At 37.9% G+C, this 17,832-nt stretch overlaps 1 protein-coding gene across 1 annotated transcript in view; it reads left to right on the top strand.

The window, feature by feature from the left end:
- The window catches only part of SAMSN1 (SAM domain, SH3 domain and nuclear localization signals 1), a 276,633-nt gene that overhangs the window by 204,474 nt on the left and 54,327 nt on the right, over nt 1-17,832 (top strand). Inside the window, exons 6-10 of the mRNA XM_064469960.1 lie at nt 2,403-2,440; nt 3,890-3,976; nt 8,148-8,212; nt 12,610-12,678; nt 17,694-17,817. Of these exons, the coding sequence (XP_064326030.1) occupies nt 2,403-2,440; nt 3,890-3,976; nt 8,148-8,212; nt 12,610-12,678; nt 17,694-17,817 (383 nt within the window). The remainder of the gene's footprint in view (nt 1-2,402; nt 2,441-3,889; nt 3,977-8,147; nt 8,213-12,609; nt 12,679-17,693; nt 17,818-17,832) is intronic.

Here is a 17,832-nt window from a genome sequence, read left to right as displayed (position 1 = left end):
AATCTCATGGAGTACATGTATTAATGTTACAGCTGGAAAGCAAGTAACAAGCTTGTAATGTATTACTAAAGCTCTTTTGCCACGATTTTTTCATATACATAAAGATTTCTTCCAAAATATCAGAACCAGGACAGCTAAAATCAAATGCAGTTAATCTAAGCTTGGTTTAACCATATGTCTGTTTTTCTGAAAGATTGATGTGGTAACCTATTTTATAGCATGTTTGCACCATTGACCTCATAATCTCCCAATGGGTTTTTTGTTTGTTTTTGATCCAAGTAAAAAATTAGTTTGCAAAATGATTCAGATAAAGCAGGTCAGACTGTATTTTATCAAGCATATGTGTGACAGCAGCATGCTTTGCATCCATTCGTTAAGACACAATGCTATGGTTTGAGCTAATGATTAATATATACCAGTAAGCAGAGGAATTTATTTTGAAAATTCTTTTTTGACTGCAGGTTGAAGGCTAAACATTACTGAAGTGGTCTCTTTCAGATGAAATCTGAAATCCGGCCTGATGGAGTGATAGAGACAGATCTTATCTGTCTGGCTGTCACAGACATGAAAATCCCTGGATTTTTTTTTTTTTTCTTTTTTAGGTGGGGCTCCACTAAATTCAGAACATCATTGTTACCTATGTCTATTGCATAGAAATTTCAAAATAGATAAAGATTTCAAAGAAAATCAAGAGCTTCTTTGTCTTAAGTAACAGTTTTAATCTATTTCTAGTTGTCTGATATAAACACTAGTAACATCAACCGCAAACACAGAGATGTATACACTCAGAGCTGTGAGATCTCAGTTGTCTGTGACCAGCCAGGGCCCTGTGAAAATGCTCTCAAAATTGCATTAATTAAAGTATGGACATAACTCTATTTTTCACTATTTTCTCATAATTCTTTAACACTTTTAAGGAAGACAAAGTACTGTGTAGGCCTTACCCAAGTTTTACTCTACCAAGCTCTACCAAATAAGGTGCAATCAGCTAGCTGCCTGAGAGACTCCTGCCTAGATCAGAACTAAGTCTGCCCCAGGAATAGCAATAGTAGTCTATAGCTACAGTGACAAATCTTACAATGCAAGCAAAACCATTCTATTCTAAAACTAATCCTAACCTAAATGAATTGTCAGAATTTAGAAGGGTTGTCTAGATCACTTCATTAATCAACACAAAAGATGAGTAAGGTGTATGAAAATAATTTCACTCAACATGAAAAGATTTTGTAATGACAATTATTTTGTTGTGAGTATCCAGCCATCACATATCCTGCCCACCACTACCAGTGCCATACCCCCACTGATAATGCAAAATTTTTTCCATTGGCCTTTTCTGTAGAAATAGAGAAAGTGAATGAGGAATTATCATTCTTTTTTTCTTACAACGGGGCAACAAGGAAGCACCAAATGAAATAGAGTAGCAGAAATAAAATAAACAGAAGTATGCCTTGTTTAGACAGTAAGAATTAAATTGTGGAACTCTGAAAGAAAAAAAAATCCAAGTGGTTTCAAAAGAAACTTGTGCTTATGGACCAGTTCCTTAAACAATAGTTCAGCTGCCACCCCCTTGCTCAGGAAACCCTTCAGTACCTACATGCCTGAAGTTGGGAGATGGCTCTCAGTTTTTGTGCTCTTTCCCTTCTGCTGATCATTGTCACAGATTAGAGTGTCTGGTCTCATCACAGTATCTCATCTAGTATAATCTAGTATAATCTTCTGGCTTCATCCTCTAGCCCATAAATTACTATCCATTGGGGTTTTTATGGATAAAGTGAAACAAATTAATTCACAGGTTAACTCATTGTTAATTCAAAGATTTATTTTTCTTCTGTTAAGTTAGTATATTGTTTAAGTCATCATCTATAAACCACTGACCACAGATGGAAGCATTAGTTAGGACTATTCCTTGATGTAAATGTGCAAAAAGTTCAAGGTTCATTTGGGCAATAAAATGTCACTCGAGGTCATGGGGATGGCATGTTCATATGTAGCTCTTTGGTTCGATCCATTATTATGTCGCCAAACTCCACACACTAATTTCTAAAAGTTGTAGGACACTTCAGATGTCTAGAGACATGTCTAGAGAAAAGTAACTTTTATTTTCTTCCTGATGGGCTCCCTGATTCAGTCATGAATTCTTCATTCCAAAAAGAAACTTTAATAACATATTTTTACAGAATGAAAATTCAGAAGATTTCAGAGCTTTGTGTGGCATGTGGGAGTAGATGATTGGGTAAATGAGAAAAGCCAAATAACTCCAGTTAAAACCAGGGGGAATTGCACAGCTAAATCCCTGTGCCCTGCTTTGAAGAATTAGGTTGAAAATATCCATATTTGATTAAATGTGCTTTCATTTTTCATTCTGACTTTCAGCTAATGGTAAATTCTTTTAATTCTTTTAGATCCATCCAGAAGTCCATGTCTGAGAATGAAGCATTTGGTTAGTAACTGCTTAAATAATTTACTGTATACTTGCTAATCTCACAGAGCCAACTTTAATTAAGGGTCTGATTTGCTTTACAGCTGTTAGAGCAAATGCAAAAGAAAGGAAAAAATACAGTTAAGCTATCAATATATCCCCTGCCTCACCTACCCCACACTTTCCACAGACATATTTGTAGGCAGATATTGAAAACAAACTAGTTAAACATGGAAATCAAATCAAGATTTAAAGAACCTGTTATGGGACAGCATGAGAAATACTCAGCATGTTCAGCATTTGTTTTAATCATCTCAGTAAAAATTGAAATATCTCTGATCTAATCAAATTAGCTCTCTGCCCATTCCCATGTTAAATTACTTTGTTTCAGCTTTCACAAACAAGTTCATCAAAGAAGGAATTCAGGTGGTTTTTTTCAGTATGCCCTGACACTGCATATTATTATCCACACTTATGATTCAATGAGTTCTATTTTGTAAATCCTCTGTAAGAAATAATCATCAGTTTCTTAAAAAGTAAAAATTCCTATGTTTTTCAGTGAGAGATTCCCATTAAGATTCTATTCTTTATTCTCTGGAGTTTGGGTTTAATTGTATCTAGCCCTTACTGAGCAAAAATGTTGTTATATCTGCCTGTAACGATGTCGCTGTATTTCATAACAATGTGCCTCAGATAGCTGAAAGTTCCCCTATGTTAAGACTTCATTCTGTAGCCCTGCACAGGGAAAACTTTCATGCAGAACAGCATCATTTAGTCTACAGCGTCCAGGCTGTAATGAATTAATTCCCAGCACTTGACAAAATTAGCAAGTGCTTTTGTAAAGTTTTCTGATATAGAGTGAAACCTAACATTTTTTTTAAAAAAAAACCAAAATGAAAAAGCACAAAAACTTAATAGTTATCAATATGCTGTGAAGCATGACTGCTTTGAGGTTCACTGAGGGAACAGGAGAATGGCCATCTTGTTCTCAAAGCCAACCTAGTTTCTCCCATTCAAGCAGAGACAGTATTCACCTTGGAGCGTGTATGACATAGATGTGGGCATCTTTCATGCTGTGTCTTGCTAAGACACTGGCTGGTTAACCGTAAAATTAAATAATGTTTATACAATTCCTGGAAGCAAAATAAAGACACAGATGTTCTGTGGGCTCCTAGGTCTTAAAACTAGGGTTAAGTTAACAATCACTCTGATCATGTTTTAACAGTGTTAAATGAGATATTAGACAGGAGCAAAAGATGATAAAACTTGAAGTCTGCCCACAATAAATCTCATCCGTCCATCAAATTTCCTATATTGTGAAATCATCAATTCATTTCTGTGTTTCAGCAGACGCTACAGTGTTCTGCAAGCTTGTTTGATTTGCATTCTGGTTATATTTTTATAGACTTTCCTGTTATTTCACCGGTTTGCTATGAATTCAGGTGACTGCTCTCTGTGCTTTTACTTTAGACAGGAAAAATGTGAATGGCACACTTTGGCAGGGCTCCAGGAAGCCGGAGAATGATTCGTACATCAGAAGGCACTGTCAGCTTGAAGGTAATTGCTAAACATATTTCAGCTGATTTTGCATTTTCCACAAAGTATTTTAAAGGGCACCTAGGAAAATTTCTCATTTTTCACCAATAATCTAGCTAAATAATTTGTCAAGTCCTTTTGAGATTTATCTTGTCCTCAAGGGGAAAAAAAGTAGTTAAAATAAAGCTTACCTTAAAACTGGGAAGCCAGGAACACACTCTGTGAGCAATTCAGTCTGTAGTCCACAGGCCAAAGAAGACCTCCGCTACAGTAAATTGCAATAGTCATGTTGTATAGGGCTTGCCAACTGTAATATGAGCCTACAGTAGGAATCCATGTTCCCCGTGTACTTCATATTACTCCAGGTATCCAACAGGGAAACAGTAACTTTTCCCACAAAAAAAAACTCTTCTGGCAGGTGGAGAAGAGATTTGGCAAAATTTTGTAGGCAGCTGTTTTGTCCAATTCTCTTTCTAATCCTCTTTTGACTAATTTTATTGAAACAACCTTACAACTAATATATTGGAAATTGCTAGTGACACTGTTTAAGAGTTGATCAGTACAAACCCATTAAAACAAGTACGAGAAATAACAAGTGAGCAGTCACCTTTTCTGTTTAAACATAAACTGGACATCTGAAGACCAAAATGCTTTGATGATTTGCTTAAAGTTGCTTCCAGGAATGGAATTTGTATTTGTACCTTTTAAAGTTGAGATAGATCCATTATAATTCCCTAACCAGACCAAACCAGACAAGGTTCAGCAGAAACAGAAACCAAGATACATGAGATTTATTTAAGTGGATGCATGTTTTGTTCTCTGCTTAAGCCAACAAAGTGGGAAGATGGCCATTGCCTTAACTTTTAATATCTCTTGTACAAATGGTCTAGATATCGCCCGCTGTTAGGAGATTACACCGTTACCTGGATATGCCAAAGAAAGCACAGGACAGGGCACCAGCTTTCCCTCTGGATTTCATTCACTTCACCACTTGAAGATAAACCCTTAAATCTTGGAAACTACACCTGAAATTGCAATACATATTGTATTTGCCCATGTATAGGCAGATTAAGTTTCTTGGAACCAGAATGAGAAAGAAAAGATGACAGGAAAATTTAGAGGAACTCTGCTTTTGTGATGAATTGATGAGGGCAAAAGGGACCTACAGTGGTTTGCAAGGTAAAAGGTTGTAATGATAGGTAGAAGAAAAACGAGGCATTTGTCTCCAGACAAGCCTTACTTTTAACCAAAAAATATTTTGGAATGATTCCTCAAACTACCCCAGAGGTTGTCAGTTTGGAGGCAGAAAAAGGCTGAATGAGAAAACAGAACTCTCTGACCTTCCTCCAGAGTCTTTTATACTCAAGACTTTTTTTACGCTTTTAAATATCCAAAGCATGCAAAAGAAGCAGTGCACATTTTAAAAGCTGACAAGTGTTGTAATTGAAGGGCAGGGGCCCAGAGGGAACAGGAAGCAAAGCTGGCAGCTAAATAAAAATCTCCCTTTCCCCTACTGCAGTGAAATTGTTTGAAGGGAAGTCCCCTTCACACAGTCGTGAAAACCATTGCAAGAAGATTCACAGTATATCGCTATTGATCAAGATAATTTGTCACTATTGATCAAACCTTTCTCTTAACAGAGATAATACTTCAAGGTCTGAAAGTCTATTGCATAATACGAATTTCTGTTAGATATAATAAGCTATGTGTCGTGGCCAGCACAGACTTCTCTTCAGAGCTGTATTCACAGACCTGATCCAAATCTCACCGAAGTCAATGAAAAGACATCCACTGACGCTGGTAGCTTTTGGATTAGGTCCTTAATCTTGCTGTGTGCATAACTTCTAAAAAAATCAGTTTTCCAGACTGATAAGGAAGTAAAAACATATATATCCCACAGACACAATAGAGGGAGTACCTGTCATCGCTGACAAGCCCAAACCCAAACCGTCAGTACCAGATTTGCCAGCTTAAAACTATCATTGTTGAAAAAGTTGACTATGCGAGTCTTTGGCCTTCCATGAAAGAACATTATGGAGAAAAACAGAGAAGACCTGACACCTCTCAGAGTCAGTGGACATAATTCTCCACTAATCCTAATTCACTCCACAGTAAAATGACTGGTACCCATTGTCAGACTAGGAAGAAAAAGCTTCCTAGTTCCTGCAGCTTATAAATACCTTTTGCGTGGTTTTTTTTCCCCCCATATACCTTATTCCATATTCCAGTGGATTGGAGAGCTGATTTAAGCAAGATTTAAGAGTACTGCAGATGAACGTTATTACGGCTAGCAAAAGAGATCATGATTTTGGGGGGGACAACTAAGGTTTGCTTTAATAACTTGCTGTTGTTCGTTTGCTTTTGACCAAAATGACATTAAAAACAGTGTCACTGTAAGTAGTCTTTCAGGCTAAGGTCATTATATGTTGCCCCAAAGTTCTTTGTGATTAAGCTGCGAACAGCTACCAAATAATACTATTTTGGATGAGACCGTAAGAGCATTTGTGGGCACAGGGCTGAACACTGCAAGACTTACGTTTTAGAGTACGCTTACAGAGCACAGGGGCACAGTGTTCAGAGGTGCCTGCAGGAGAGGAAAACAAATTAGCCTAAGGACCAGAAACAACCCAGTTATGTGAAATGGTGTTGCATAAGCACTGCTTGACACGAGTCATGCTGCTCCTAGAAGACCAGCTAGTTCTGTATTTAAATAAACAACTGGATTGTCAGACACCTGGCCTTCAGTGACTTCAAGGAGATCTGCAGGTGCTTGAGACATCCTAAAGTCTGGTCAGTCACGTTAGATTTTGGAATGTAACATATTTTTTTGAAAAGCTTTTCATTTTTTTGTAACCATCAAGTTTGTAGGGGAAAGACACTGTCCTATAATCATAGAAGCTGATTATTTGTTACTGTGTTACAATTTTTGTTTGCAGAGGATTTTCTTTTAGGAAAAATAAGAACCCTAAAAAAGTCTCTTGAATCAGAATTTGCTTTAAAAATAACATACGAAAATTTATGTGCTGACTTGCAGCCCTTTAACTGTTTCACTCACATGAGTTTAAGGTGTTTTGGCTAACTTTACACACATTGTGGTCTCATTTAATTCCAACATAAGCATAGGCATTTTGAGGACTGGGATCATACTTTCGTCTTTGAATATAAATTTTCATGGTCACGTTCAAACTTTTTTTTTCATGTGATAGCTGAAGAATCTCAGTCACTTGGAATTATTCACTGAATTAATCTTTCTTTTTCTCTTGATTGTAGACAAAGCAATGCGACCAGTCTCACCTGCCTACAGTTAGCCTTTGTGAACCTGTATGTTAAGTTAGCTGTCCATTTGCAAACAGAATTACTGAGGTTGTAAGACATTCCTCAGCAGCAGTAAGGAGGCCAAGTTAGGATTAATGAGAAAAAAACCCCAACACATTCCTCCTGGTTTCTAGTAACTTTGGAAAAATAAGATAGCACTTTGGGCTTTGATTAGCAGGTAATTTTTCTTTTTTGGTTTTGGTTTTTTTCTTTTTCCCCCCTGAAAAATAACTGTGTGCCTCTGATATCTGTGTTGATGGAATTTAATCGCTAGGGCCTTCCTACAGTAATATAACAGTGAATGCTTTGCCTTAAGAGTGGCAGTAAGAGCAGACCTTTCAAAGTAGGTTTACTAAAAGTAAACTTTTCAAAGAGTTGTTTGACCTATTATCGCTCATTGTTGTAATGAAGGTAAATACTTTTCCCATGCAAAGCATTAATTCCTTGGAAGAAATGGGAGGACATTCTTCCTTTGAAAGCAATTTCTAATCTAATCTAAACTAAACAGATCTCAATTGCAAGGATTATTTTTGCCCAGGGTGTTCATTCTTTACATGAATATTCTACACTTTTCTGCTGTAAATTAGCAGGGCAAGAGGAAGCACTTGGTGGGATTCTGGTTTAGTAAACTGAGGACTAACTACAGATGAAGAAGTTAGCACAAATGAGTTTTCTTTATGTAAGTTAGTTTGCCAGTTTGTTCTGTGGTCTTATTTCAAAGCAGTTTGAGATAAAATGCTTAAATGACATAGGATTAAGTTCAGAGAGTCAAAATGTCAGCTCAAACATCAAGTACAATTCAAATTATATTCCTCAGAATAACTTATAACAGGACATTTTAAAGCATATTTTCTTTTTTTGTCATCATTCACAGAAGATAATATCATTGGTGATGGGATACATTTGCTGCAAGGAAAGAAGACAGAAGAAACCACATGCCAGGTGAAAGAACTACTCTTCTTTTCAGGATTTAAAATTTTCTTCAAATAAAACGCATATTTCTTGATTCCATTCAGTATTTGCCCAACCTGAACTTCATACTCAGTATGCCCGTGTATTTTAGAAGCTGAGTTTAAAAGAATACTCTGGTGACTGAGTTATGCACCATTTTAATTATGCAGACCATATGGGTTTTAATGCTTAGAAAACTTTTTCTTTCCTGGAGCGAATCCATTTCTGTTAAATCAGTGTGCTGGAGTTGCATCTAGCAAGATGTATACTGTGTTTAGATCAGCCTTGCATGATCCATGTTGGCATATGTATTCCAATGCTTTCTGAATTTCTGTAAACATATACCATATCTCCTCTTTGTAATACTACATTAGTTATCCCACTAGTACGAGCAAGTAAGGAATTCTGACCCTTGGGTTTGCAGAACAGTAATAACGTAAAAATAAGTAACAACTCATCAGCTGGTGACCAGTAGAGAGATGGGGAGAAGGATTTGTAGCTCTGGAATTAGAACAACTGGCATTTGCTTTTTATTTCACTTCCAGTCCAATGTTTGCCCTGATAATATAGTTAAAGGGCCAATTCATACCTGTTGCAAATCAGCTTAGCTCTGCTGATTTCACATGACACAAGTTTGCCCAGTTTGGGAATCTGACTAAAAGTGTCTAGCACACACCTATACGTGTGTGTCTGTGTCTGTGTGTCAAAATAAGGAATTAATACAATAAATTATTCAAAAGCTAAAAAAAAAGGTAAATTTTCCTTTACAGAAGAATATTACATTCAAGGTGAATATTAAACTTTATAAAAGGCTCCTAGCTGAGTTTCTATACAATGTCAGGAGTCCTTTTGGATATTTAGGTTAAAAGAAAGAAAAAAACTGTACATGCATCACCCTGAAGGCATCTGAGATAAGTCAGAAAGCTGTGAAGACCCAGACTTTAGGCAGTGCTCAGTTGCAGTGTAGGCCAGAGACACGATCTGGCTTAAAAAGAAGACAAGTCAAATGATCTGTGTATCAGGGGACAGATGACCGTATTGGTGACTTTAAAGCCAGTATGTTCCAGGTTTCTCCTGCTTTCCCTCAGGGTTTTATCTGCCTCTGTACTGTTATTTTGTTCCCATGATTACCTCCTCTCTCCGCTGCCAAAAAGTAGGTGGGGAGGAAGGAAAGGAGAAAAGAACATCGCTTCTGTATCTCTCATTCTCTTTCTCTGTTCTCTTCCCCTAACCTTCTAAGTCCCTTCTAAAATCCCTTAAAGCATCTCCCCATGAACAGTTTGCCCCATTTTAAAAGCAAAGTTCTATTTTTGACTTCTCTAATTTTTTGAAGATGCTTTTTGGGGCACATGACTAACAAGCTGTAGAGACTTGGATACCTCCAAGTTTTGTACCAATTTAAGACCGATTGAACTTGGCTTTTACAGCTTGCCTTTTAAAAATGTCAATTTTTATGACATTATTTTAGTTTTAGTCTTATTACCTCTGGCCTCCATTATCATGAAGAAAACATTGGTATGATGCCCTTTTAAACTTCCAGAATAGTCTGATTATGTCTGTTTTCATTTGTTGTATGGCATTATGCACACAAATAATGAAATGCTGAGAGAACAGCATTATGGGGGAAGCTCTCACACTTTTTCTGCAAAATTAGCACGAGTGAGTGCCTTTATGAAGTGGCTGTATGCTGATGCACACAGCATAGGGAACAAACAGGAGGAATTAGAGGTTTGCATGCAGTTGCAAGGTTGTGGTCTCACTAGGATCACAAAAATGTGGTGGGATAGCTCACACAACTGGAGTGTAAGCCACCACAGATGCCACTCCTATCTTCAAGAGGGCCACAGAGATCCAGGGAACTACAGGCCAGTCAGTCTTACCTCAATCCCTCAGAATATGATGGAGCAAATCCTCCTGGAAACTATTCCCAAACATATGAAGGACAAGAAGGTGATTGGGGGTAGTCATCATGAGTTTATGAAATGGAAATAATGTCTGAACAGCCTGAAAGCCTTCTGCAGTGAAATGACTAGTTTGGTGGAAGAGGGGAAAGCGGCAGATGTTTATCTGACATTACTAAGCCTTTCAACACTGTCACCATAACATCCTCATGGACAAACTAATGAAATAAGGACTAGAAGAGTGGACAGTGAGATGGACTAAAAACAGGTTGAACTGCTGGGCCCAAAGGAATGTGATTAATGGCTCAAAGTCCCTCTGGAATCCTAGTGGTCTACCCCAAGGGTCAATCCTGGGTCCAGTACTGTTTATCATCTTCATTAATCACCTAGATGATGGGACAGAGTGCACCTTTGACAAATTTGCAGTCAGTGCAAAACTGGGAGGAGTGGCTGATGCACCAGAGAGTTGTGCTTGCCCATCAACAGACCTTCAACAGACTGGAGAAATGGGCAAACAGGAACATCATGAAGTTCAATAAAGGGAAGTGCAAAGTCCTGAACCTGGGCAGGAATAACCTCTTCTGTCAGTACAGGCTGGGGACCAATTGGCTGGAAAACAGCTTTGCAGAAAAGGTCCTGGGGGTCCTGATGGGCACCAAGTTGACCATGAGCCAGCGACGTGCCCTTGGAGCAAAGGTGGCCAACATCCTCTTAGGCTGCTATTAGGCAGAGTATTGCCAGTAGGTCAAGGGAGGTCATCCTTCCCCTCTGCTCAGCAATGGCAAGCTGACCCACCAACATACGGGTGCTGGGTTCAGTTATTGTCTCTCCAGTACAAGACAAACAGGGAAAATACTGGAATAAATTCAATGAAGGGCAATGAATATGATTAAGGGACTGGAGCATCTGTCATATAATGAGAGGCTGAGAGAGCTGGGACTGCTCAACTTGGAGCAAAGAAGGCTCGGGGGGATCTGATACATGTGTACAAACACCTGATGAGGGGAGTAAAGAAGACAGAGACAGACTTTTCTCAGTGGTGCCCAGTGACAGGACAAGAGGCAATGGGCACTAACTGAAACACAGGAAATTTCATTTGTCATAAATAAAGCACTTTTCTACTGTGAAAGAAGGTCAAACACTGGAAGAGGCTTCCCAGAGAAGCTGTTTAAAGTCCATTATTGGAGATTGTCAAAACTTCTCAGGGCACAGCCCCGTGCAGCTTGCTCTGGCGGACCTGCTCTGAGCAGGGAGTCAGACTACACAATCCCTGGAGGTGCCTTCCTGCCTCAGCTGGTCTGTGTGAATCTGTGATTCTATGAGACATGGAAAAGACGAATTTACAAGCAAGAGTAAATAGAATCGATTAATATTTTAGGTTTTTTTCCCTCTTTCTCAAAAAAAAAAAAAAAAAGAAAAAGGCAAATAAGCTTCCCTGAGTGCTTCACAAAAATGTTAATCCCTCTCCATTTCATTCCATTCATTCTGTAAGTGCTGGAAAACAGGGGCTTGGAACAGAAGTACAGGTTGAGGAACACAGCATGAGCACCACTTTAATAATTGTACCTTACCATAAAAAATAGCTTTACTTTCTGCATTTATTTTTCATATCTTTGTTCTTGTTTGTTCATGTCTAGCAGGGCTCCCTTGATGACTCAAACCCTTTGTAGCATATTGGGAAGGACATAAAATATGAAGTAATACAGTCTTTGGGCTAATACATTTTCAAAAATGTTTCATGCCTCATTTCTCACGTAAATTCTTAGGTTGCATTCAGCCTTCAAAGTGTCATTCATATTCATGAAGAAAAAAGGCTAGTGTTCATTAGTTTCACTGATAAGCTATAAGCACTGTCAGGCTTACCCACTAGGGACTGCATCAGTGCCCCAGAGAGTGTGTTCTCATGGTGTTCCTATCACGAGGACATTGTGACCAAGAAATGGATTATGGGCAGATGATGAAAGTGTATATAGGCTTGTCTTTGCTTAGTTGTGAGGATCCTCCCATTTTCTCTGCATTATTAATCCAATTCAAACTCACACTCTTGGGGCTCAACATCCCAGGCAAAATGAGGTGAATTGAACAAGTATCTTTTTAGAAATGCATCAGTGACACTGGCTCTTCGGCTGGGGGTTGCTGCCGAGTCTTCTGTAGATTTTCTGCTCATTGAGAAAGGTGAGCCAAATCTAGGATGAGACCCAAGCGTCCCATGATATAACGCATGGCTCTGCTGCTGTACCATATACACTGTGATGTCTCCAAGATGTTACTGTGTCCCAGATAACTACGAAAATTAAGACAGCTCAGTATCAAACTGATTTCAATGGGTGTCAGCCAGTGTATGTCAGCCATTGCTTTTATATGCACACAGTACTGGATGAAAAACTGCTGAGCTCTCAGCCTGTATTCAATGACACAATACTAATTATGTTTATTTGTCTTACTTATATTGGATTTTTTTTTTATTTTACCTTTCTTACCATCTAGGTGATAAACTATGAGCAGTGGATTCCGCCACGAGTTCACAATCTAGATGTGGTTGGTAACAGTGAAACGGTGAGTTGCCTTGAAAACTGTTCTTTTTTTTTTTCATCAGCAGCTAGCGGCCTGGAAGAAGATGCTGCTTTAAGAGTGTTTCCTTTACTGCATGCTCCTTCCGCAAAAGTTGAAAGATCTTTATCCATATCCTTGCTACAAATCATGATATATCTATCTTTTATAGAATACTTTACCATTGCTCAGCTATTAATCATCATATTTCTTTATCCTTCACAGAATATCTTAGTATTGTTCTGTGATTCCCAGAAGAAAATCTGCCTATAATCCTGGCTGCTTAAGTTTGACTCTGCAGTCATTTCTGAGTAGCTGGAGTACCAGACTGAAATAATAGGAATATTTAAAGGTCAGATATGTATGGTCAGGAGCACATGAAAGAAGTTTGTACAGTGCTTTTCTATATATTGGTTGATCGTGACTTCACTGACATTTTTTAACATAAAATTTATCCAAATTCAGTATATTTTACAAAGCTAACTCTTTGTATAAGTAGAGCAGAAAGTTCTTAATCATCATGTATTATTTCAATATTCACTATGTGCAGCAAGGGTATTACTGAAACTTTCCAAAAATTTCTATGGAACAATAATGATACCTCCACTGACACAGTAAACACAGAGTAATTTTTTGTCTTCTCATATTACCTTGTACTCTGAATTTAAGTGCATAGGTAATCATGATTAAATCATTGCAGCTCTTTGGGAAAAGACAAAGCAGTTGAGGAAAAATCACAGATTACGCTCCGCCATGACTAAACTCTTTATGCTGAGAAGTGACATGCTGTGCAAGTACTTTTATTGAAATTAATGCAGTTACACACAGGAAAGAGAGTGCTCAACAGGACTGAGATTGCTGGAATCTGACCAACAGTGTTTTACACTTAGCTTCCAGATTGCTGTATTTCTGTCACCAGGTTAATCTCTGTAACACCTCAGTGAGCAAAAGTTTCTAAGGTATTTAGAATATCTTAGGATAAACTGGAAACAGTTTACCAGACACAATTTAGGTCTTTTTTTTCCTGTAATATATTTTTATAAGTGCATTTTTAAAATGTTTTTTTTTTTGTCCATAAGTATTCATGCGCACTTCGTGCAAATTATTTGCAACTAAAGGGCAGCCTGTGACTTATTTTTTTACACCATTCATTTTTATTTGTGGTGTGACATGATTTTGCATGACTAAAACCTGTTAAGCAGGGAAGTAAAGAATATTCTTGTTTACGAGGGAACTCCTTCCTTATAGATAGTTTTGTTTATAGCTTGGGCAAAACACAAGCACAGCTACAATATTCAAGTAAGCAAAAGTTCTGACCCTAGAACATGGAGGGGGGGAAACATTTAAAAGTCTTTAAATGTGTTTTAAGTTAACAGCTTTTTATGAGTGGAAACTTACAGCTCTGTGCACTGGTCTTCAATATTTCCCCATATCTCCTTCCGGAACATCCCCTTCCACAGAGAAGGAAGGTACTGGAGAGTATCATACTCCAAATTAGTGCACGTTACTGGTCCAACCAGGAGTGCTGCACATTCTGTCACTGCACTTCCTGCTCTCATATCCTGGACAGCTGCAGCTAGAGGTACCAGCTATAAGAAAATTGCCTGAAACCAGAGCATAATATTTAACCTTTTTTTTTCTTGCTTTTATCCATGCTGTCACTAAGCTGTGGCTGAGGGTTGCCAGGACAATACACCAAAACTGTGAGACCAGGATGGTCAGTTCACCTGATTGTCTGGTTTCTACATCAAAGAATGTTTTACCTCTGTTTGGATAGGCAGCTAAACTTCTGGATTTGAATGCTTAGGTAAACCAAAATAAAATACTGTAAATTTTAAAGCTGTTCCATCACTGACTGATACTGCATGAGCTTTTTTTCTCCATAAAAGGGGGTTACTGTATTTATTATTTAAGCAGTTATGACATTTCACGAACAATAGGCTCTACCAAATGAGTGCTTTTAAGGTAAAGAGGATTAGATTTTGCCATTAATAAAATTATCTGAATAGATTATCTTCCGTTTATCTTGATGTCTCCATGATGGAAATCCCAGATCATAACTCAAAGTCATCATGTTACTTTTGTGCCATTACTTATAAGTGAACAAATGATTATTACCACAAGAGATCTTACATTAGAGCAATATTAGCATTTTAAAGCCACTGTGATTTATTTTGCAAAGATATCTCACAATGAGAGACTGAAAAATTACACCTCGGTTTCTCTCTTTAGCTAAGCTAAAGCTGTAGTTCTACTATCTTGAATTTGGAAGAGGGAAGAGGGGGCTTGAAATACAAATCAGAACATAATTAATCTGAGGATGCTGGATTTGGCACACACTGGATGATGAATACTCAGATACAAGCTGTAAAAGGGCTCTAAGCTAACTAGAGCTTTAAGGTGGATCTGCTGAGACCTTCCTCTATAGTGAAGATGCTCAAGAAGACCTAAAGGGTTTTAAACTCAAAAACACTAGGTTTTATAGTCTACAAGATAAAATAATTAATTTTTCAAATTGCAGAAAATGAAAGCACCTGGGTTTTGCCTATATTAGTAACTAGCACAGAGTAATAAGTGAGTATCAGCACAGCACAGCAGAGCAGTTGGTGCTGATGAGCTGATGTCCACACTATATACTTTATGGGGGATCTGCCTGTGTTCAGATCTGCTCTGTTAGACATCCAATAGTAGCTGGAGTTCATCAGTTGAACTTCTGGAAAGCATCTTTCATCTTAATTTCATCTGCTACGAGTTCAGTTTGTGGCACTTTAACATGAAAACACAGCTTCCAGGAATATCTTTAAAATTCACTTCAAATATATGCCCCTAATCGAAACTAACATGCTAATAACTTACAAAAGACACTGGAGACATGAAAAGGTGTTTTCATTCAACTCCGGCTTCCTGCCGTGTTCCTCTGATTGGGTCCCAGTTTCCAGAGAGCCTGCAGTCTTCAAGAAATGTAACATGCTGCTGAGAAGAAGAGAGTCTAAACCCACGTGCTGTCCGCCATGGGAACTTCTGTATTACTCACTGTGTTTAGCAAGAGGAGGACTGTTAAGGTCCTACCCTTAAGGAAAGAAGTCGGGATAGCTTGTTCAGCATTAATGGAATCATACTAACTTATATAAGCCATGAAGGAAGCCATTAAAGGTGTATCTAGAGATAGACGACTACTACTACTACTAAGGGTTTACATAGCTAAGAACATTTCATCACAGCAGTGCCTGAAAGAATAAAATACTTTAAGATTTTTTAATGTATAATTTTACAGATAGGCATATGTTTATTTCCCTAGGTCATGCTTGGGTCAAGACAATTTGCAATATTCTGTTAGTCCATTGGTCTTACATGAGGAGGATAAACCAGATTCTGTAGGTTATTAAATCCCCACGCCAATTTATAGCTGGACCAAGATGAACTGGTGATGCAAATCATTCGGTACAGACCTTTCGAGGTCTGAAATCAAACACCTGAATATACAGGGGAACATCTCACCTATTCTCACTTAGCTTTCAGTAAGTCTCTGCTTTAACTTATTATAATTTCAACACAATTGTCTAGTGACACAAAACTAACTAAATGCACATAAAAATGTCCTTTGCCTGGGCATAGAAGTTTTGGACTATTTCTGCCTACAGAACCTCTTGTCTTCATATAAAAATACCTGAACCTTTGGCACCTGAAGCATAGCGATCTTTATATAAGCAGTTATCTGTCAAGTGAATGGTGGTGTTTTTTTAAAATCTGAAAATAGCATACACCTTCTCCTTTATCATTGCTGCAGAGGGTGGATGTAGTTTGTAATACGTGAATACTGGGGCTTCAGACGTGCTTCATGCTAAGACTTAAGGCAAAAAGCCTTTAACCCAAATGAAAGCTTAGGAGTTCAGAATCTCTTGAGACCCATCCCTAAGCAGCCTGCCCACTATACATTAGACTGTGCTAGCAAACTCCCGGATGACTTTGTCTCAAAGGATTATGCATATGAGGAAGCAGAAAGGATATATGATGTGTGACCTAATTGTTGGGGAGACTGCAATAAAGGTCTCTGCATTTCTACATTCTGATAACATCAGTACTAGCACTTAGTCACTCATAATATGACCTAAGATGCATTGCCACAATAGGTTATATTTGTTGTTGGTTTGAACAAGTGCACATCCATAGAAGCCAGACAGTATTGTTCAAAAATTAGCCATCAGTGAATTATGGTTTTACTAATTTCTAATTTATTTATGGGTTTTTTTGTTTCTAATGAAAAGCAGATATCCTATGTGAAACACAGCATATGTCTGTGGAGGAGAGGTTATTTGCTGTCAAAGTACAAAAATTCTTTCTGAAGCTCGCAGAGAAGTTCAGAGTCAGACTGAAAGTGAACTCAAGTGTTTCTGGACTGATTTACAAGATAGCAGCTGGTTTAACATAAGTGAAATCGTGTGAGACAGCTGCATGCTCACAAAGTTCCTGCTCTAAGAGCCTGTAGTACCCAAACCTTGAGTTTCTCCAGTAGGATGTTGTTGGAATGTACAATAACAGATCTGAATAATCATTTAAGTTATTGTCATTTATCTAGGAAAGGAAATAAGGCCTTGAATAAAGGAAGACATTAGTATTTCAGAACACTCTCCCATACACACTTAAATGCAGTAGCTTGCCACATCTGGGATTTCTGTGCATACCTAAAATGCTTCTGGATAATATAGTGGATGCATATATTAAAATGTTTTCTGGAACTAATCTGGAATTAAGTATTAAGTAATACTGGGGTATTAAAGAAAAGTAATATGTAAAGAGCAATATGAACGCTGATCTAGTTTTGATGCCTCTCGTGACTTGCCTTTTTCCTTTTTTTGTATCTATTGATCCCAAGCAAGGGAGTGCGTAACTTTTAAAGCATTGTGTAGATGATTAATTCTTTGAATCTGAGACTTTGTCATTCTCAAAATAAGCACCATATTACCCTTAATTTTTATTTGTAGGGTTTGAATACTTTTAACCTTTTTTTTTTTTTTTGCCAGGGTACAGGACCAGATGATAAAGCAGAGTCCATGGGAACATTAAAACGATTGCAGAAATTGGTCCGAAGCAAAAAAACAAATAGGCAAAGCTTGGATGATGTTAAACATGTTTTGCTCCCCCTCAGTAAGCAAAGCATCA

Source organism: Phalacrocorax carbo, chromosome 1, assembly GCF_963921805.1.
Source record: "Phalacrocorax carbo chromosome 1, bPhaCar2.1, whole genome shotgun sequence".
NCBI lineage: Eukaryota > Metazoa > Chordata > Aves > Suliformes > Phalacrocoracidae > Phalacrocorax > Phalacrocorax carbo.
Note: the sequence above shows the minus strand (reverse complement) of the source record. Positions and strands in the feature narration are given on the sequence as shown.